The sequence below is a fragment of the Molossus molossus genome, unplaced genomic scaffold, assembly GCF_014108415.1.
Source record: "Molossus molossus isolate mMolMol1 unplaced genomic scaffold, mMolMol1.p scaffold_m16_p_3, whole genome shotgun sequence".
Lineage (NCBI taxonomy): Eukaryota > Metazoa > Chordata > Mammalia > Chiroptera > Molossidae > Molossus > Molossus molossus.
Genome location: NW_023425366.1, coordinates 54633549 through 54655991, shown reverse-complemented (window position 1 = coordinate 54655991; position 22443 = coordinate 54633549). Strand labels below are relative to the sequence as shown.

General features: G+C 41.8%; 1 protein-coding gene across 5 annotated transcripts in view; it reads left to right on the top strand.

The window, feature by feature from the left end:
• SERINC5 (serine incorporator 5) overlaps positions 1-22443 on the top strand; it is a 100825-nt gene that overhangs the window by 66237 nt on the left and 12145 nt on the right. For all 5 annotated transcript variants that reach the window (XM_036279095.1, XM_036279094.1, XM_036279097.1 and 2 more), the window contains exons 3-8: positions 5208-5386; positions 5833-5915; positions 7374-7467; positions 13761-13972; positions 19025-19120; positions 21722-21848. In XM_036279095.1, the coding sequence (XP_036134988.1) occupies positions 5208-5386; positions 5833-5915; positions 7374-7467; positions 13761-13972; positions 19025-19120; positions 21722-21848 (791 nt within the window). The remainder of the gene's footprint in view (positions 1-5207; positions 5387-5832; positions 5916-7373; positions 7468-13760; positions 13973-19024; positions 19121-21721; positions 21849-22443) is intronic.

Sequence of the window (22443 nt, the reverse complement as noted above, 5' to 3'; positions counted from 1 at the left end):
ACGAGTTGTCACTGAAATCAACTCTTCAAGATCTCTTTCAAGATCAGTAAGTGGTGTGGATCTTGTTTGTACGTTCTGCCTTCAGTGTTAACTTAATTCTCTGAACAGACTGACATTAGCCAATCCTTGTTCCCCCTCTGTGGAAGAGCCCTTCGTAGCATCATCATGAGTCAGTCCTCCGTGAGTTGTCTTGTTCAGAATGAAAGCTTGCTATTTACTGTTTGATTAGAATTGTTTTCTGACTGTCTAATCGTATTTGTGGCTGTTAGATCCTGATGAAATGCTCGTGGTAAAGGAGCTGTGAGCGGCAATTGTTTGGGGGCATTGAGTTCCTGATTTCAGAGGTGGCAGCGTCAAATAAAACCAGTCTGAGGAATTTTTGTTCCCCTTGTGGTCTTAATAATGACACAATGTGGACTATTCTCTTTAAAATGTTTAGAAACCCAAATAAAAGAGAAGCAAGGATTGGTTGTTACTGTTTTTAAATAGCCCTTACATCCCACAAAGGGCTTCAAACATAGTAACTTCTTGAGAAATGAGTCTTGGTTGCCTAGAGGCTGTCTAGGGGAGGATGGAGGCGGATTTTAGCATTCCCCATTTCATAGCTTCTGCCCATTGGTGGGTAACAGACCTCGCTGTCATGGCCCACAAAGAAAAATGAATTGTCTTAGAAAGTTTGAGGATAAGCCGGATATTAGAAATGAGAGCGCCAGACTGAGAGAGGCTCTCAGTTCTGAAATTCATTTTCAGGTAAGGGATACTAAACAGTGTGCAGAGCTAGTTCCTCTAGTTTTCATGCCATTATTCATGCTGAGCTGCCCAAAGCTTTTCTTTGCATCTTAGTTTCATTCAGTGCTCTAGAAATTTGATACTCTTCGAATGTAAGGGTCATAAGCTTTATTAATGTGCCATGTTCTCATTTCTCTGAAATAATACTTTGATATTATAGGAACATGACTCATCTTCCTCCTCTCCATTTCCATAAGAATCACTCCCAAAGTCTATACTTTATTTCTAAATTCACAGCATCTGGGCCTCTGGCCAACCAGATCTGTAGGCCATTCCATAGCTCTGTATATTTATTTGCCTGAGATGGAAGTTGTTTGAGGGGCATAACTAGCATTTCTCCTATGGAGACAAATTACTTGGTTTTTCTCCTGGTCCCCATCTTTTTAATTTAATACTTATATTGTTTTGAACATCTTTTCCATGATTTGGGAGTTCAGATGTATTCTTTTGGGTGGTGTCTAGGTCTTTGAAAGACAAGTAATTGGATAATGTATCTTTCAACATGAATCCTTTGGGAAGTGAACCAAACCTCTGTGGAGTTCTCAGATGTTCATTTCCCGCCATGTTTAAGTCAGAATACATCAACCAGACAGTGGTTCATGTCATGTGCCTGACTCCGTTCCCCAAGTTAATTTTTTAAAAAGACAGTACCTCAGAATTAAGGAAGTTTACTTAATGGGTATTATGGATTAGGAACTATGGCAAGGATTAATTGATTTAATTCTCAGGGCAACTTCATGAGGTGGGTGGCAAAATTAAAAATTTTTCATCCTGACTGGTTTGACTAAGTGATTAGAGCATCAGCCCTCAGACTAAAGAGTTGTGGGTTCTATTCTGGTCAAGGGCACGTACGTTGGTTGCGGTTCCGTTCCTGGCCCTCATTGGGGTTGTGTGGGAGGCAACCAATCGATATCTCTCTCACGTCAATGTTTCTCTCTCTCCCTCTTATCTGAAGATAAATGGAAAAATATCCTCGGGTGAAGATATTAAAAAATGAATGTATTAATTTTTCAATTACAGTTAACGTTCTGTGTTATTTTATATTAGTTTCAGGTGGACAGGGTAGCATTATTTTTCATTGTAAGAGAAGGGACATTGAGGCCCAGGGAGGGTAGTCATTTGCCCAAGTTAGTGGTGGAGTTAGGGTTGGAAGTGAGCTGTTTATTCTTACTGATAATTTGTGGCTTTGAGTTTGATTGCCTTAAGGGTTGGGAGGAAGCCCCTGGCCCTCGATTCTGTATAGAACAAACACAGATGCAGTGTCCTTGGTTGCCCAGAGCCAAGTTTCAGAGGCAACACCCTTAGCAGGCCCGTCTCCTTCACCCTGAAGTATGGAATCTCTGTGTGATGTATATTTTCTTTTTCCAAATCTGGGATGGAGTTTGGAACAGCAAATATTTAATCAGAGCAAATTCCCCTTGCTAAATCCTGCCAGCTTGTTCAACTCGAGGTTCTTTGCCTAAAAATACTCACTGCTTACTGAAAGCTAAATGACTAAGTCACCCACAGAGCATAAAGCAGGCCTTAGTATTTGGAGCAGGGGGTTGTTTGCCTACTTTTCTTTTGGACGAAGTATGCCATGCCACATACTCACCCTTTGAGAAGCCTAAGGGCCTCTGGGAGTCAACAAGGGAGGGCATTTGTGGGGGGTGATTGGATAGGAGCCCAGGCCTACTGGCATTAGCATTCTTCTTAAAATGGATTTTAGAAGAAGAGAGAAGTGGGTTTGGGGCAGGAGGTGAAGAGCCTGAAGGTGAAAGATGGGCTGGTGTAGATGAAAGTGTTACAGGTGGTTGGGGTATGTGTGTGAGAAATTAGCTTTGCTGATAGAATGGAAGAGAGAAGAGAGGGAAGAAAAGATTTGAATGAATATTATAGAGCAATAAATCTCATATAAATAAAACAGCCTATTAAGTGAGACAGAGTGAATAACTCTCACAGATTTAAAGCAATATTACCTCCTGTGATTGGCACCACTCATGGGTGCAGCTCTCATTTCCGGTTAGAAGCTCTGAAACGTCCACTTTATGTGGAGGCCCCCATTACTTCAGTATCTGAAGACTTTAACCCTGCAGAATATTTAAACTCCTTCAGAAAGCATCCGACTTCTCTCAATACCTGCATGGGATGACTTCCGGTTTTCCTGTGTTTACTCCTGATTGCTGTTCTGAAGCAATTTCCAGACCAGGCATCTTCTCTGGGATTATCCAGGATGCCCCCAACTCTATTTGTTAAAAACAAACTCCTGATCTGTTCTTCCAGTTCCATTCTTGCCCTTTGCTAACCCTACTCCCCCTCCACCCTAAACAGCCACGTGTTAAAGCAGAAGAGAACCCTCCCCCAATCCTTGACTTCATTCTTGTTGTCTATACATTTCAACCAACTATGACTTCTACGTACAGAATTGTTATTATCCTTGGGACTGCTTACCTTCTTCATCCATTACTTGGACTGGTAAACCAGTGGCCTTCTACCTTACCCTCCTGCCTCAGAGGGTAATGTCCTCCACTTTGTAGCCAAAAGTATTCCAGCTTAAAAAAACAACTACCATAGATAAATAAATACATAAATAAATAAAAGAGGGGAAAAAAAGGCATTCTGGCTTAAATTAAATAGTTGTTTCCCTTTGCCCACAGGACAGGGCCAGACTTCTTAGCATGACATACACCTGGCCCTTCCTCATAAGACCCTGCCTTCTTTTGAGCTTCGTCTCTTGGAAAGGAATATATTTTTAGTATAAGTATGTCCCATGCAATATTTAGTCTAAGTTTGCACCAAATACTCTATGGGACATAGTTATTCTAAAAAATTAGTCATTGTTTATCTGAAATTTAAATTTAACTAGACATTCTGACCATCCTACATATGTGTTACTTTGTTCGGTAGCCTGGTCAAAAATACCGTAGTGGTTTTTTATGCATTTACGCCTTGCCCTGATCCAAAAAAACTGCAGTTGCAAGAATGTGCTGACGACAAGACTTCTGACATTTCTTTATGAAATCTTTTTTTTTTTTTTATCCTCACCCGAGGACATTTTTCCATTTTTTGTTCAGGTAGAGTGGGAGGGAGAGAGAGGAACAGAGAGAGAGAGAGAAACATCGATGCGAAAGGAACACATCGAGTGGCTGCCACCCGCACGACCGACCAGGGCCGGGGACAAACTGCAACCGAGGTACGCGCCCTTAGCGGGAACCGAACCCGGGTCTCTCAGGACCGCAGGCCGACGCTTTAACCGCTGAGCCAAACCGGCCAGGGCTCTTTATGAAATCTTTCATGTCTATTTATGAAAATGGAGCTCTACTAATAGGGGCTGGGTAACTGATTCCATTTCTGGGTCCAGAGTCTGTTCTGTACAAATGATGGCGCATGTGTGACGAGGCACACACACAGTGTTGTCGAGTCAGTGTTTGTAATGGCAACAGCTAAGTGCACAGAGCAAGCCCCCTTCCCAACAAGATCAGTGTGGGAATGTTTCTCAGTTTTTCTCCATCCTTACTATAAAATATTATATGGTGGTTTAAAAGGCTGGCATTTTATGTATTAATAGGGAAAGATCTCCACAGCTTATTGTTAATTGGAAAAAAAGTGTTACACAACAATATATATATACTTTTTTACTTAATGAAGCTGTGTGTGTGTGTGTGTGTGTGTGTGTGAGTAATGTAGATGGTACCATACAAGTATATGTATGTGTGTATTGTATGTAAGTGTGGGGGTGTGTCTACATACATATGTACACACACATAGTTATATAAGTAAACTAATAAAAGTATTCACCAAATTGTTAACTCTCCTGAGGAGAGGTCAGTGACACTTGGGGTGGGAGTGAAGGAAGTCTGTCACTTTTTATTCTATACATGTATGCATTTCAAGAAAAATATATCCATGTATTGCAAGTGTAATTTTAAATAATTTTGATGCTGGATTTCAGAATTCATTTGAGGTAAGTAAAGGCTGAGTGGTACTTTATAAGCTCTGCGTCTTCAAAAAAGAGTCAGAGGAAATTAAGAAAGGCCTTTGGAAGAGGGCCTTTCTCCTCAGTGTTTGTTCATGCACGTGGTGCGTTTCCACATTGGACTTGGACTTGTAGGCTGAGGGGGCACTTCACAACAGCCTCTTTACCATTTTTTTTTCTTTTTTAATCCTCACCTGAGGACATTTTTCCTTTTGTTCAGATAGAGTGGGAGGGAGAGAGGAAGAGAGAGAGAGAGAAACATCGATGTGAAAGGGGCACATCGAGTGGCTGCCACCCGCACGACCAACCAGGGCCGGGGACAAACTGCAACCGAGGTACGTGCCCTTAGCGGGAACCGAACCCGGGTCTCTCTGGACCGCAGGCCGACGCTCCATCCGCTGAGCCAAACCGGCCAGGGCTCTTTACTAGGTTTTAACAGATGACTTTTTCTCTTTTTCCTCAGATTCCTTTTTTCGAAGACATTTGTAAAGGCATTAAAGCTGGGGACACCTGTGAGAAGCTGGTGGGGTATTCGGCGGTGTATAGAGTCTGCTTTGGAATGGCTTGTTTCTTCTTCATCTTCTGCCTCCTGACCTACAATATCAACAACAGCAAAAGCTGCAGGGCTTATATTCACAACGGGCAAGTCTTCACTTCGCTCCCTTCGGCCACTCCTAACCGGCAGACCCTCTCACTGCTGTCCCTCCAGCTGCAGTTACTGGCACCGATTTTAGGGGAGGTGGGACGTAATCCTTGTCACCACACAGTGGCCGAAGAACTAGAACCTCTTTCTAACACTGGTACCATAATGAGAAATGCAGTGAAGACAAGAGTTAATTTCTCGTACCAAGACCTTTCCCCAGGTCACTTCCACCTCTGCAACAGAATGGTGTTTTGCACAATCAGAGGCCACGCTGAGTCTGTCTAATTATGGGAAAAGGCACTCTCCAGTCACTTAATTACTTCCCCTCGATTTGGAGAGAACAGTACCAGTGGCAGAATCATGGGTTGACATGCTTACCTTCTAAGAGGTCTTTTGTCCTTCCTTGAATATCATTTAAATACATTTCCTCTTTTTTTCTTTCTAGCTTTTGGTTCTTCAAGCTTCTGCTGTTGGGGGCCATGTGCTCAGGGGCCTTCTTCATTCCAGACCAGGAGACCTTTCTCAACGGTACAAACGGGTTCCTATTCATTTTGTTTTTACCCATTTTGTAAAATTGTTCAAAAGCATAGTCCAGAGTGCCTTTGATATTTTGAATTACTGACTTTCTTGTGGCTTAAAAAAAATCCTGCCCTGCCCACACTCTCTCTACCTCCTACGCCCTCTGTTCCCCCTCCTCTGTATGTTTCCCCCACTCCCTCCCTTCCTGGCAGGCTGTGGGAGGGCCTCTAGTTGGTTACTCAGCAGGCAGAAGAATTGAAATGATACTGTTAAAGTTACTGGCCTAAGGGGGAAATGGAATATTTAACATTTGTTTGCAAATCAGTTGAGTAGTCAGCTGGACACGAGCAGTTGAAGAGGCAGGTCCTGGAGACCTTGTTTTTTCTGGGTTGGGCACAGAAAAGCCAGGGCACAGAGCACAGGGCTTCTTAGCAGCTTTAAATCTGCTGCAGCTATCATGGGATAAGAGGCATCTCCCAGTCTCTTTCTGAATTCACCTTACACGAAACTGCATTACACCGAATTATGTTCCTTATTGATAGAACCTACCAAAATTAATTTAATATGAAGCCTTTCATCATAGCTGAAACTGAGGGCCCTTCTTCAAATGACCTAGGGTGGAAAGAAGGTCTGAATTTCAATGGTTCAAAATATTGTTCAACCCAAATGAGTTCACTTTCCTAATTAAGATAGTGAAAGTATTCATATGGGGTTAGTCCGTGAGGAATAGCCACAGACCCTCAAGTATTCATGTGTGAAGGTCCAGCTAGTTTTTCAAGATCACACTAATTTTACGTACTCCTTAAGGAAGTTATAGCCAAGTCTTGTTTTTACCTAAAATGTTATTAACTGGTTTTCTCTTCCCCACAGATGTGCTTTTACGTGTTAGAATAATATCTTTAGAATGGGAAGGCACCTAGCAGCCCTCGAGTCCGGCTCAGTCATTTTTATAGACAGGCTGTAACCCAGGGATGTGACATGGCTCGTCCAGTGTTCGGGCTTCTTTGTGACACAGCTGGAATAAAATCCGAGTCCTTGGCTCCCAAGTCTGAACCTCATTTCCTTACTAGACACTGGTGGCTCCCTGTCCAATAAAATTAGATTCCTTGATTTTTCTGGCAATGCGTGTGTTTACTTTTAAATTGTGGGCCACGTTGACTTCATGAATTACTACGTCTGTTAGAATATCTGGCATTTGTAGCATGGAGGTTAAGCTTGGATGCTCCAGAGCCAGACTGTGTTCACATCTCTGCTACACCCGTTCCTGGCTAAGGGACCTTGTCAACTTACGTAGACTCTCGGTTTTTCTCATCTATGAAGTGGCCTAATAATAGTGCGATTGCGTGGGAATTAAATCTGTTGCAGGTACAGTGAGCATGCAGTGAGAATGGATGGGAGTCATTACTCTCTTTTGTGCTAACACCTGGCACAGGCGTGTCATCCCTGTTGGGTGGTCTTCTTTTGCAGCCTGGCGCTATGTGGGAGCCACCGGAGCCTTCCTCTTCATAGGCATCCAGCTCTTCCTGCTCGTGGACTTTGCGCATAAATGGAACAAAAACTGGTATGTGCCTTTACGGGAAACTTCCACGTGAACTCAGTGACCCAGAGACGCTGCCCACAGTACAGCGCTGATGAAGGCTCCCGCGGTGCTGGCAGGGAGCGGCAGCCTGCTACCGCAGAACAGCCCCGGCTGCCTTCTCCCCTCACTCTTGCTCTTTGGACTGCTTCAGTTGCTTCTCCCTTGTACTGCTTTTCAGTTCTTTCTACCTTTCCTTCTTCCACTTCATTTCTTTTCACCTTTTGGCTTCCTTTTTCCTGCACTCTCTCATTTGAGCTCTAAGTCAGTGTGATTTGGCCACACTCAACTTCGTTGCTGCACATTTTGGTCCCAGCTCTGTTGTTGTGTTGGTGGCTGAAAACTTGAGCAGGCTTTGTCTTAGGCTTCCAACCTTAGGAAAGTAAAAAAAAAAAAATACTTTGGAGTTGGAGGTTCCCTTTCTGCAAAGAAGATGCGATGAAATAGTTTCTCCTTTAAAAAAAAATTGGCCCTGGCTAGTGTGCCTCAGTGGTTAGAGCATTGGCCCAAGAGCCAGAGTCTCAGGTTTGATTCCAGGTCAAGGGCACATACCTGGGTGGCATGTTCCATCCCCGGCCCTGGTCAGGGCGCATGTGGGAGGCAACAGATCAATGTGTCTCTCTCACATCAATGTTTCTCTCTCTCTCTCTCTCTCTCTCCTCCCCTCTTCTTCCCTTTCACTCTCTCTAAAAAGCAATGGAAAAAATATCCTCAAGTGAGGATTAGCAAAAGAAAAAAATATATTTTTTTCTTTATTGATTTTTACAGAGAGAGGAAGGGAGAGGGAGAAAGAGATAGAAACATCAGTGAGAGTGAACATAGATTGGCCTCCTCCTGCATGTCCCCCACTGGGGATTGGGCCGACAACCTGGGCATGTGCCTTGACTGGGAATCAAACCGGTGACCTCTTGGTGCATGGGTCAACGCTCAACCACTGAGCCTCACTGGCCTGGCAACAATTTTTTTTTCTTTGTTCTCCCCTGCTTCAGAGTGGAAGGACCCCTTCATTAGAAAGATCTGTTGTGCGCTACCTTAGAAAGCCATCCTGCATTTGAAAAACAAACTCTAAGTGTCTTGAAAATAGAATTCATATCCCAGGATAAGTGGAAAATATTCTTGCTGATCTACATTAAGGAAATGACAGCCAAAGGTCCAGCCTCTTGAGTCCTAAGACCACGTTGACTATCCTTGTGACTCTGTACAAAGCACTATGCTCTCTGTCTTACTTTACGTATACAATATGAATGATAGTTGTTGCCTTTTGTACCCAGTAAGGCTTTTGTGATTTTTGTAGATTTTGTAGGCATCAGGTTATTTTATACTGTTTTGGTTTTTTTTTTTGGTGGGGGGAGGGGTATTAGAAAGTTTTATATGAATGAGAATTTTATTTTTTATTTTGGACAAAACAAAATATACTGTCCAAATTCTCTCAAAATACTTTTCATTCTGATTATATTTCTCAGCTTGATAGTAGTCATTGCTGTTTTACTTTGGTATTGTTTATTAAAGATCAAATCATGAGATGCATGAGTGAAAAGATAGTATTAATCATTTTTTTATTATTGTTATTATTTAAAAGCATGGGTATTTTTTAACATTTTTATTTATTGATTTGAGAGAGAGAGAGTGCAAGAGAGAAAAAAACATCAATTGGTTGTTCCACTTATTTATGCATTTATTGGTTGATTCTTGTATGTGCCCTGACCAGGGATCGAACCCGCAATCTTGGCGTATTGGAATGATGCTCTAACCAACTGAGCTACCCGGCTGGGGCAATCATTTCATTATTTGGTAAATTTTGGAGTAAACATCCAAATACTTATGGTCAATTTCTAAAATGTTTACCGCATATTAACTACCCTTACAAGTAGCACTACAGATAATGTTTTGGTAGTTTTTCAAGTCTTAATCTCTACGATAAAACAGATTTTTAGGTCGAAGAAGTGCTCATATATAAGTTCATGTGTGCTGTCCTTGAAACCTAGTAATTTATGTTTGAGGTCACCACTCTATTTTATTTTGATAAGTCAAATGGTTGACTATAGTTTTATGTGACCCTATTTTCTCAGTTATGAACAATAAATTGGATATGCATTGTAATTGATTTCATGTCACTCTTTCCATGATTATTCTTATTGTACCTTCACTCTGAATTTTTTATTAGATAAAATAAATATGTGATCCTAAATTTTTCCTAAAATTTTCACAAATATTCTTCAAATAAGGAACTGCCTGGTAAAATACTAAAGTCTTTGATACTGAGTACCTGATCTGCCCATTAAATCGTATGTTCTCTTAAGAATACTTGTGCCTCTTCACTTTGACTTTAATGTTTTGATTGATTCTGAAGTCATTTTCCGGGACTGATTATTGCTGCCAACTTTTAACAGGCATTTTGGAAGAGTTTGGTTGCTTTAAAAACTGCTCAGACACCACTCAATAAGAATGGCCTAAGAGCTTTGCAACAAGTGCTGCTGCTGTCCCGGCTTTGAGGCCAATATCCCAACAAAACCCCTCTTGTCAGCAACATGTTTATAGTTGGTTGGCTGGTTTGCCCAAAATCAGGATTAAACTAGGAAGCTCACTAATATTTTTGTTTGTATGTAAATTCATCTAATTTCGAATTTTTGCTGTCTTTTTAAATAGTCTCTTGCTTACAAGGATAGGCTAGAAAATATAGTAGTCTTATCACTCTTCATGGATCAACCAAAGTAAGGGAAACCCTTTCTTTTTTTCTTTGTGTAAAGATTTGAGGAGACAATCCCAACGGCAGTGGGAGAGAAAGGTCGAGAAGTCGTGCGCCTAGAAACCAGGAGAGAGCAGATTTTACCCCTGTCTCTAGCTTGCTCTGTTACTGTGGGCACATCTCTTGGCCCCTCTGACCTCCGTTTTCACACCTGTAAAATGATGTGTTTGGACTAGATGTTTAATGTGTTTTTCCTTTTGTTAAAAGATAAACAAAGGCATATTAAATTTTTTTTCAGAGTTTATTTGAGCAAAAAGTCCATTTGAATTGGCTAACATCCAATCTAGCAGAAAGAAGTTCCAAGGAGCTGTACAAAGTGAGACTTTTATAGGCAGAAGGGATGGGGCACAAGGAAGTCATACTGGGGAAAAGCAGGTTATTGTAAGGTTATTCTCCTTTAGGGGATGGCAGGGGTCTCTCAGGTAGATTCCCTAATAGTGCTAATCAGGCGATTCTTGATTGTCTGGTTTAAGATTCTTATTTTGGGGAGAACCAAAGCTGCGATTAGGTTGTCTTGGTTTGGTGTCGTAGCATAAAGCACTCCATCTGGGGCCTGTTGCCTTTTTTTTACTATTTTCTAGCTGAAATTTTGTGATGTGAAGCGTCAGTTCAGTATCAAAACTGAAATAAAGAGTAGATAATACATTCAGGTGTTTCCAATGGAGACTCGTATTTTAGATTTTCAGTTGATGTTGTTTTGGAGTTTGGTTTACTGACCAAGCCCTCAGCCCAAGCCTGAGCCCAGCTAACTCTCCCAGCCTGGTCTGGCGCCTGCTGGCTGCTGTGTCTGTGCCCTCTGCTCTGCTGCCTAGTCCTTTTCTTTGTTTTTAATGATTTTTTTCTTTTAGAAAGAGTGGAAGGGAGAGGGAGATAGAGACATCGATGTGAGAAATATTTATTGGCTGCCTTCTCTGCACCCTGCTGAGGATCGAGCCCACAGCCCAAGCATGTGCCCTGACTGAGAATTGAACTGGAACCTTAGTGCATGGGATGATGCTCAGTCCACTGAGTCACACTGGCCAGGCCTCTGTCCTTTTCCAATCTCTACGCATGTGCATCTCACTCAGCATTTATTCACGATAAAGTTATTTTTTAGCAGTTGATAGTCCTTGCACTAAGTGCCTGTTATCTGCCAGCCCCTCCACAGTAGAAGAGCAATACACACAACCATGTCCTACTCTGTGGAGTTTACATTCTTCTCGGGGGCGAGAGAGGACAGGGAGAGATAATCAACTTGATTAATTAAGCAAATAAGTAATAGGTTCAATGGTGAAAAGTGCTCTGGAGAAAAAGAAAGCCGGGTGTGGGAGCTGGGAAGAGCAGGGAAGGGGAAGGCTTCGTGATGAGGTGCGAGGGAGATGAAGGAAGCAGGGGGAGCCTGCGACAGGACTGCTGGGCCCTCGCTGTGCTTGTTTAAGGAGCAGCGTCCACTGTGGCGCGACCCCGGAGGCGAGAGAAGGGTGTAAAAGATGAAGTCAGAGATGGCACTGGGCCAGATCATGTAGGGCTTCTGGGACCATCGTATAAAACAGAAGGACAGTGGCCCTGGCTGGGTGGCTCAGTTGGCTGGAATGTCATCCCATACACTGAAAGTTTGTGGGTTTGATTCCTGGTCAGGGCACGTGCCCAGGTTGTGGATTTGATCCCTAGTCAGGTGCAACTGATTGATGTTTCTCTCCCACATCAATGTTTCTCTCTCTCTTCCTCTCTCTCTGAAATCAATAAAAACATATCCTCTGGTGGGATTTAAAAAATAAAAGAAATAGAAAGGTACTGGAGAGATGTAATTTAATGTATATTTTAAATTGAGAAAAGATTAGAGGGAGTTGGAGGTGCAAGTAAGGAGGCCAGTAAGAGGCGAGGCAGCTTGGAGCCAGATGTGAGCAGCAGCCAGGTCCTGATATAGTCTGAAGTTGAAACCAGTAGAATTTGCTGCTGTGAAGGCGTGGTGGTTGGGGAGGGGGACAGCAGCAGGGAGGGGAGGAGCAACGAGGAGCCACCTCCTTCTTCCTTTTTTTCTCCCCCAACCCCACCCTCCTAAGGGTAGGCGGGAATTGCTGTTTTCTGAGGATGAGAAGATCCTAGAAGAGCAGGTTTCGAGGGTGGAAGTTTGACTGTTGGGAAATTACTCTGGACCTGTTAAGTTGCAGGTGCTGGTTAAACTTTCAAGTGAGGACGCAGAACAGTTGGGTATTATGAGTCTGGAATTGAGAAGAGAGGTTGGGGTTGAAGATTTAACTGGAAATATAAGAATAAACTAACTGTAAGAAAGGCCTTCATTTATTAATGACATAATCCAAAGGGCTAGTGAAGAAACACTTGGACCCCCACCCACACACTGGTTGAAATGTTTACCTGTTTCTATATAACTCAGTTTCTGTGTGTGTGTCATCGATTACTATTTGGTGTTTAGATTTTTTTCCTTCCTTTCTTGAGGCTCATTTTTCTCTTCATTTCCTTTGCGTGCTTTTTATGTCAGAATAATTTTGTGGTCATTGGATTGCCTGGCTCCATTCCAGGAATATATTGGTCATTGTCATTTTGGCCTTTCCCTCCCTATTTTCTTTGTCTCTGGCCGCAGTACGTTTTTTTTTCATCATTAAAACATTTTAGCTGGGTTGCTTTCCAGTTTTGCACAAACAGTAAGTTGCTTTCTCTGAAAGTGTGTGAGACTGTGGCTACAGAGGACAGTGTGATCGGAAGGCAGATGACAGTGAGTCAGACCATCCTCCCTGTGTTCTGTCCTCTCCCTTTAGTGTCCATAAGCACTCTTGTCTTTGTTCTGAACGATTTCTGTAGCTTGTTAAACCACCTCTTCTGTCTCCCATCCCTTTATTAACAGTTATAAACTAGAAGGCACATTAATCTCCTCTTTTAGATTCTTCACTGTAAATCCCCTTTAAATGTTTACTCTTTTCCTGGCTGATTAATTCTCCACTTTTCTTTCATGTCATATTTTCCCTTAATCATACTTGGCATTGCTTTAGAGAAGCAGAACTATTACAGAGTCTCCCTTTCAGAGCTGGGATAAAAGAGCTGAGGTCAGCCCGCCTTTCTCTGAGTGAAGTTAATTTGCTTCTCTCCCTAAAGACAGGCTGGGCCTCAGCAGGAGCTGCTGGCAGCCCTGGAGGAAGAACTATGGCACCTCCAGTCTCTGGGTTATAGGGACAACGGGAAGTGAGCTCCAGCCAAGAGCCACGTTTTCATACTGCCAGAATCTGTCCAAGGCCAATACACATGCAGAAAGTCTGTGGCTCTTCATTATAGTTGATGGATATACTTGAGTCAAAAACAGAATTCTTTCAGTATTTAGAAAAAATTCTAAGCCTGAACCAATAAGCTAAATGTTCTGCATATTTACCTGTACCTTCTCACTTTGATGGGGCAGAATCATTGGTAGAACGGTATGTCTTCTGGTCAACTAGGTTATGATGGGCCTGGGGCTTGATAGCATGGTCAATGTCAGATCAGTTCCAGCTTTTACTGACTTGTCTTCTCTCCTTTCCCTCTCATCCTCTTCCTGGAAAAACAGGACCGCAGGCACCGCTCACAACAAGCTGTGGTATGCCTCTCTGGCCCTGGTGACCCTCATCATGTATTCCATTGCTGCCGGAGGCTTGATTTTGATGGCAGTGTTTTACACACAGAAAGATGGTTGCATGGAAAACAAAATTCTCCTGGGGGTAAACGGAGGCCTGTGTCTGCTTATTTCACTGGTAGCCATCTCGCCCTGTGTCCAGAATCGTAAGCACAGTGTTTTTCTATTCTTCCTTATTTACAGCATAACTATCTTTGAGCAAACCCAATTTAAAAAAAAAAAATTATGGTCATTTCTTAACTTACCATACACGGATCAGGAAAGGTGGGACTCCAGACTACTCTTTATGTCCCCTACTTGGGCTGCATGTGACCGTCAGGCATGCCTCATGTCAAGAAAGATCTGAACATAAGACGTCCAATAAAATAAGGGAATAGATTTTACCATTATGAAATAATGTACCACATGGAATTTTTTTTTTTTTTATCCTCACCCGAGGACATTTTTCCATTTTTTGTTCAGAATGAGTGAGAGGAAGAGAGAGAGAGAAACATCGATGTGAAAGGGACACATCGAGTGGCTGCCACCCGCACGACCAACCAGGGCCTGGGACAAACTGCAACCGGGGTACGTTCCCTTAGCGGGAACTGAACCCAGGTCTCTCTGGACCCCAGGCCGATGCTCTAACTGCTGAGCCAAACCGGCCAGGGCTCACACGGAGTCTTTAAATGGAAATGCCCTTAGAGCTCTTTTGAGCTCTTCCCTATATTCTCTGTGTAAAAGTTGAATGAGAAGGCTCCAGAAGGAGCTGTTTCTGGGCTCATCTTTCACTCAAGGCCTGTGGACCAGAAATCAGGGACAGTGTGGTTAGGAGTTCAGAAGCAGGAAATCTGATCCCTGCCCAGCTAGCCGCTGGTCCCGTAGCCGCCTTCCTCAGACCCTAGTCCTTCCTCAGCAAGGCCAACAGAAGCCTATGAGCCTGACCTTTCTCATGGTTGTTTCAAGGCCAAAAGAAAGAGACCTGAAATTTGAAAGTGCATTAGAAAGTTTAGGCATGAATTGTCTTTTGTAAATGACTTTTTTTCTGTTTTCTTTATTGATTTTTTTTTTTTACCCTCACCCGAGGACATTTTTCCATTTTTTTTTATTCAGATAGAGTGGGGGAGGGAGAGAGAGAAAGAGAAACATCGACATGAAAGGGATACATCGAGTGGCTGCCACCCGCACGACCCAACCAGGGCCGGGGACAAACTGCAACCGAGGTACATGCCCTTAGGGGGAACCGAACCTGGGTCTCTCGGGACCGCAGGACACTCTAACCACTGAGCAAAACCAGCCAGGGCTCTTTATTGATTTTTAGAGAGAGAAGAAGGGGGAGGGAGAGAGAGAGATAGAAACATCGATGAGAGAGAACATTGATTGGCTGCTTCCTGCATGCTCCCCACTGGGGATTTGGCCCAAAAGCTGGGCATGTGCCCTGACTGGGAATCAACCACTGAGCCACACGGGCCAGGCTGTAAATGACTTCTTATATCTTAAGCCAGTGTGCAGTCTTTCATTATAGATAGCATTATCCCTGGTTTCATGTTTCTTGTAGGTATCTTACTCTATAGATAATTTTAAAAATCATCTGACATTCAGGTTTCTAGACAGAAAAAGGAAAATATGGCCAGTAAACTTGTAGCCCCTTGAATCCTTTCTAAAATGGTGATTTAAAAAGGAGCTGGTGTTGAATAATTTAAAAGTTTTTCTGTACTAAATATTTCAAGGCCATTATTGAAATTGAGAGTAATATTCTTCCAATCTCTTTAATTGGTCAGTTAAGAACTTCCTAAAACATTATTAGTATTCAGATTCAAATATCCTTTGGGTTAAATATTACCTTTTGAAATAGTTATGATATTGTGAAATATTTAGTATACAGTCGGCCCTCGTTTATCACGGTTAATCAGTTTCAAAACCTCGATAGAGTGAAGCCACTAAAGTCGAAGCGTGAAGTGGCGAGGGAAGACTGTGATGCGATTAGTTGTTAAGATAAATCTTATAAAAGGGTCTATTTTTATACCTTCATTGATCATTGTAATTTAATAAATATAAGTTTAATAAATACAATTCTGGAAACAAATTGAACCACAGAGAAGAATTGGTTGAAAATTTCACCAAAAAAATATAAACCACTTTTATTACATTCTGGTTACTCTCAATAATCTAAACACTGAGTTTAATTTAAATGATGTAACATTAGAGCCCATCTCCCAATGAATTCTGAGCCTGGACAAGCTCTGGTATTCCCAAAGGTTTTTTGGTCCATTGATGGATAAGAGCTTTTTTGCACTGTCACAGATATAAGTATCTGCTATTTTCTTAGGAGCAGGAGTCCATAGCCTATGAAATCTATCATTTACCCCACTAAGCCATGTGTTCTCACAAATAATGATGGTAAATGCTTTTCTGAGATCTTGTGATTTAAGAATTAATGTTATGAACCTCGGGCCAGGCAGCATGTTTAAAGTACAGCTGTAGTTATTATCATAATAAGGTGTTAGACTTCCGGTCAAGATGGTGGTGTAGGTAAAAGCCATACTCCCCTCCTCCAACAGCCACATCAAAATTACAACTAAACTGTAGAACAACCATCATTCAAAACCACCTGAAATAGAGCTGAATGGAAATCCTATTTTAAGGAATTAAGGAAGCCACATTGAGACTGGCTTCAGCATGAGGGAAGCAGCTTGAAAGGCACAGAGACATATGAAGAAGAACTGAGTTGTTTGGCATTGGGGCAAAAGCTGGAGAGGAGCTTTCTCCCGGACAGACGTGGTGGTAGAGGCTGTTGTTCCTTTGGTGAGCCCTTCCCCCAGGGGGCCATCAGACAGGTGCCATATCTGGGACTCCAGCAACCTGGCTCACACTGGTTGACCCGCCCTGTTGATTCCCTGAGGCCCTGCCCCACCCAACTTTTGGGCCCACCCAAGCGATTTCTAGTGGCTTTACCATAGGATTGGCCTGTCTTGGCTCCTGCTTCAGATTTTCCTAAATTCTCTTAAACAAAGAGCATCTGGCCTCAGCGAGCCCCATACCTCTCACTAAGTGTCCCCAGGTCTGGCACTGGAAGCAGCCAGCCTTGTGTCACAGCTTGGATTTGCCTGGGTACCTCCAAGCCCGGCACAAGAAGCAGCCATCTGCAGATCGATTTGTAGCTTATGCCTGGTGGCCTGGGTAGAACACAGGCAGTGGCTGATCTTGCCCCAGAGCCAGCACACCCAGTGGACAGCGTCAGACCACATCAAAGCACTACCGCCACCACCTTCACAAGCAACAAATGCAAGGAGTGGACTCAGTGGGTACCAGAGCCCTGCTGAAGTAAGTCTTGCTCTGTGTGGTGGGCCCCTGCAGAGCTGATCCTCCAAGGTAGTCAGAGGTCAGTGGTCAGTGGGTATAACCAGTCCTTATAGCTGATCAGCTTGAGTAAATCCCTCTCTTTGACCTGTCAACAGAAATCAAGACTCAATTACAACAGAAGGGTATACAGTCCACACAAGGGTGTACCTTGAAGGCACAATTGGGGTGATCAGGGAGGCTGTGCCACTGGACCCTATAGGACACCTACTATAACAGGCCACCCGAGGAAGCCTAAGAGACATAGCAACTCTACCTAATACACAGAAACAAACACAGGAGGCAGCCAAAATGAGAAGACCAAAAAAAAAAAAAAACATGTCCTAAATGAAAGAATAGGAAAAGAACTAAATGAAACAGAGTTAAGCAATCTAACAGATACAGAGTTCAAAACATTGGTTATAAGGATGCTCAACGAACTTAGTGAGAGGACCTCGAGAGCATAGAAAAGGACCAGTCAGAAAGGAAGGATGCACTAACTGAAATAAAGAATCATTTGCAGAGAATCAATAGTAGAGTAGGCGAAGCCAAGAAGCAAACCATCCATTTGAAATACAAGGAAGCAAAAACACCCAATCAAAACAGCAAAAAGAAAAAATAATTTTAAAAAATGAAGATAATATAAGGAGTCTCTGGGACAACTTCAGGCATACCAATGTTCACATCATGGGGGTGCCAGAAGAATAAGAGAGAGAGCAGAAATTGAAAACCTATTTGAAAAAATAATGACAGAAAACTTCCCTAACTTGGTGAAGGAAACAGACATACAAGTCCATGAAACACAGAGAGTCCCAAACAAGATAAACCCAAATAGGCCCATACCAAGACACGTTATCATCAATATACAAAAGGTTAAGGACAAAGAGAGAATCTTAAAAGCAGCAGGAGAAAAGCAGTTAGTTACCTACAAAGGACTTCCCATAAGGCTGTCAGCTAATTTCTCAAAATAAACTTTGTAGGCCAGAAGGGAGTGGCAAGAAATATTTGAAGTGATGAAAAGCAAGGACCTGCAACCAAGATTACTCTATCCTGCAAAGCTATCATTTAGAACTGATGGATGTATAAAGTTTCTCAGACAAGAAAAAGCTAAGGGAGTAATCACCACCAAACCAGTATTATATGAAATGTTGAAGGGTCTCCTTGAAGAAGAAGAAGATAAAAAATATGAACAATAAAATGGCAATAAATACATGTCTATGAACAATTGAATCTACAAATAAAATGACCAAGCAAAACAGAAACTCAGAGATAGAGAACTTTTTGATGGTTGCCAGATGGGAGGGTGGTTGGGGGAATGGACGAAACAGATGAAGGGATTAAGAAGTACAAATTGGTTGTTAGACTAATGAACCTCAAAGGGAAGGGGGAGGAAGGCCGGAGGGGATAAACCAGAGAACATAAATGCACATATGCATAACCAATGTATACAGAAAATAGTGTGGGAAGGCAGGAGGTGGGCAGAAGCAGGGAGGAAGGGGTCAGTAGGGGGAAATGGGGGACATCTGTAATACATTCAACAATAAAGATAAGTTTAAAAAAACAAACCAAAAAAAACAAAAACAAAAACAAAAGAAGGTGTTGGTAGAAAACTTGGCAGAACTTAGCATCTCTAAAATAGCAAGTAGACTCAGTGTGTACTTGTAGGCTCCCCCTACAAAAATGTAGGCTCCCCCCCAATCTTGTTAGTATTATCTAAGAAATATATTACGTACCTCTCTTTCCATTAAAGGCAGGGGGTCCAAGTTTGATGAATGTCATTTGGGGCAGTGTGGAGACCTTTTTTTTTTAAGTACGTGCTTTATTTATTATTGTTGAAATTGAAAACACTGTCTTAAAATCTGTCTCTGGTCCTTTTCCAGGACAGCCACACTCCGGGTTACTGCAGTCGGGTCTCATAAGCTGCTATGTCACGTATCTCACTTTTTCAGCTCTGTCCAGCAAACCTGAAGAAGTAGGTAAGCTGGCCTCGCTAGGAGTCCTGTGTTTGTGGTATGAATATTTTTATTTGTGGAGGAAGCAGTATGTCTCTGTGAGCTATTGTTTAAATAGCAAGGATGCAGTAAATCATGCTGAGCCTGTGTTTCTTCAGGGGTGGTGTTGAAGGCCGAGTTGCAGATGGAGTTGCGGGGAGTTGAACCCAGGGTCTCATACATGCCAGGCACGTGCTCTTCCACGGAGCTACACCCCCTGGCTTCAAATAAATCAAAATAGTGAAATGATTTAGACTTTTTCATTAAATAAAGTCTTTAAGGTGGGATATGAAAATGAAAATTCCTTCTTTCTAGTTTTCCTGCTGTGTAGGATAGATATGGACAAAGGCAGACTGTTGAGTTTGCTTTTAGGCTTAATCTGCATTTTCCCTCCATGTTCAAGTAATATTTTGATTTTGCTTTGTTAATTTTGTTTTAAATTGGATATTAATTTACTTTTCTTCAGGTGGTCATTTCTCTGACTGAAATAGAGAGCGTGTGAAAAACATGGGTATGGGAAGCAAGAGACAGGAAGAGATTTGAGCCCAGTGGCACCCTTTGCTGGCTGGCTGCGACCTTGACTGGCTCATTTTATATAACATGTATTTGGAGACGACAGAACATGTCTGAGCTTTAGAGCTGGACTGCCTGCCTGGGTAGCCCGTCTGCCACTTAAGTAACTTACACAGAAAGTAACTTAAGTTACTTAAGTAACTTTCTCTGCCTAGACGTCTTGCCTTTAAAATAAGAATTTTAGTTCTTAATTTAACAAGATAATTAAGTAAGATTACTATTTTATAAAGTGGCTTTTAAGAATTCACAGTTCCTCGCACATAGTGGTGCTATATAAGGGTGAGCTATTATTATTGTAGAGTAGTTGCAATGATTATTTGAGAACTGTAAGAGCACTGTATTATATTATAAGGTGTTATTACGTAAGCCCCTGAGCCTTGCCAGTAAAAGACCAAATTTTCTTATTTTGATTTTCAATCGCATTATAATTTATCTTGATCACTTGTGTGATATATATAAGTATATATAAATGTGTGTATGTTGGGGTACATATGATCTAATATAAATCAAGTAAAATGTACTCTCTTTCCTCAAGAATAAAAAATTACAGTTTTCTTTCTTTTAATTTAGCAAGCAGAGGCAAAGATAATTTGAAAGATTTTAGCATATGCATGTGCTATGTATTGGTCTTGTTTTTATAGTTATTTATAGTGCGAAGTGATATGATTGTAGGCCCTATATAAAGTACAGTTTTTCTTGGATATAATTTTTTTTAAAAGCTCTATCTTGACTAAGTTTATTTAAACCTAGTCTCTTTAACATTTTATGACTATATATTACTCTCTAGTTTTAACTTAATAGGGGTTTTGGTTAATAGTAGTTTTCTTTTTAATGGCAGGTATCACTTAAAAAGAAAAAAAAATTGTATTTTTAATTTCAGGTGGTATTAAATAGCAAGGCTCATATTTGGTCAGTTTTTTAAAATCCATTTTTCATTGGCCTCAGAATAAAGATTCCTTTAACCACAGCACACACAGATGTGTTTACTGTTTCAAGTGTGAGTACCAGCCATAATTTCAGTCCAACTTCAAACACTTAGAATGTGCATGTTTGTAAAATGGTTTCTGTCCCTTAGTTTTGGGCAGAGTTGGCAGTCAGACCTAGCTTGGGTGTTCAAAATTGAAGACTCTGTGTTGGACAAAAATAAAAAATAAAAAATCTACCACTGATGGTAATACTACAGAAATCTTTGTTACATAGCCTCTCAAAATATTTTATTTTATTTATTTATTTTAAAAAATTTTTTTTCTTTATTGATTTTAGAGAGAAAGGAAGTGAGAGGGAGAGAGAGAAACATCGATGAGAGAGAACATCGACTGGCCGCCTCCTACATGCTCTGCACTGGGGATCAGGCCTGTGACCTGGGCAGGTGCCCTGACCGAGAATCGAACTGGCGACCTCTTGGTGCAGGGTTGATGCTCAGTCATTGAGCCACACCAGCCGGGTGCCTCTCAAAATATTTAAAAAATCCAGACCATCTCAGGAGGTTCCCAGGTTACGGTCTGAAAGATGTCACAGCTGTCCTGTTACCACAGTAAAAGGACTTCTGATCTGGGTGAGGCTGTGGGCAGATGGCTCTTGTTCTGCTGGTACACGGTTGGCAGTTCATCAGTACCTCACCACACCGCAGACAGGATGTACACAGAGCACTCGATGATTTGCACACCATCTCTGTTCAGAGGCTGCCAAATCAACTGAAAAATGAATCTAAGTTTACTTTTTGCTATTTGAATAGTACTGAAAAAGAGCAAGACTCTTCCAAGATCCTGAACTGAAAAACCCTTTAGTACTGAGCTGGAATCTGAGGGTCTTGTTCTAGAGGGTTCTGAGGTGGGAGAGGGATGCTTTGAATTAGCAGCAGTCTAGTCTGAATAGAGTCGGACTGCAGAGTAGAAGTTCCCAGTGATAAGTCTTCACTCTTCTAAGCTGCCTGAATTTTCCCAAAATGAGTGAGTCTGAGTTATAACAGGTTTTCCTAATTTAACTGTGGTTACTTTGTTTTTTCTTTACAAGTTCTGGATGAACATGGGAAGAACATTACGATCTGTGTGCCTAACTTGGGTCAGGACCTGTACAGAGACGAGAACTTGGTTACTGGACTGGGTACCACTCTCCTGTTTGCATGTATCTTATATTCATGGTAAGTTTTAGGAGTTACCTGAGGCCATAGCTGCAGACTTTAAATGTGCAGAAGAATTTAAGTAAGTTTTAGTAGCCATGAAGCAGCAAAACCAAATCCTTCTGAGGAAGAAAGAAAATAGAAATAATAGGTGTTTGGACTTCATTTGTCCTGTATTTATATGGGGCAAATAAAATAAGTATGTGGTTTGTTGCAACCCTTTAAAAGACGGTTGAATATTACTTGATAAAGCGTTATTGGAGGGCAAGGGGGAAAAGTGAGGAAGAGATGTTATGTACTAGAATGTTTGGGAAGCTTTCTAACCCAAGGGAAATGCCATTTGTTCTTCTGTTGATGCAAAGTACAAAGTATTACCTAGAGGGTCATTTTGTGTCCGGTCCAGGAAAGACAGGAAGCGCCCCTTTTCTTTTTATGCTAAAACCCACAAGGTTCATTAAGGAGGCCAGACAGCTCTCCAAAAGTAGGTGTGATACATAAGCAGGTTGTATTTCAGATGCTGATGGTGGGGTTTTTCCACCTTTAAAATGTTCAAAGATTGCCAGAGGGGGAAAAGTAAAAGGTAGAAATGGTTTGTTTCTTATTCTGGGTAGATGTT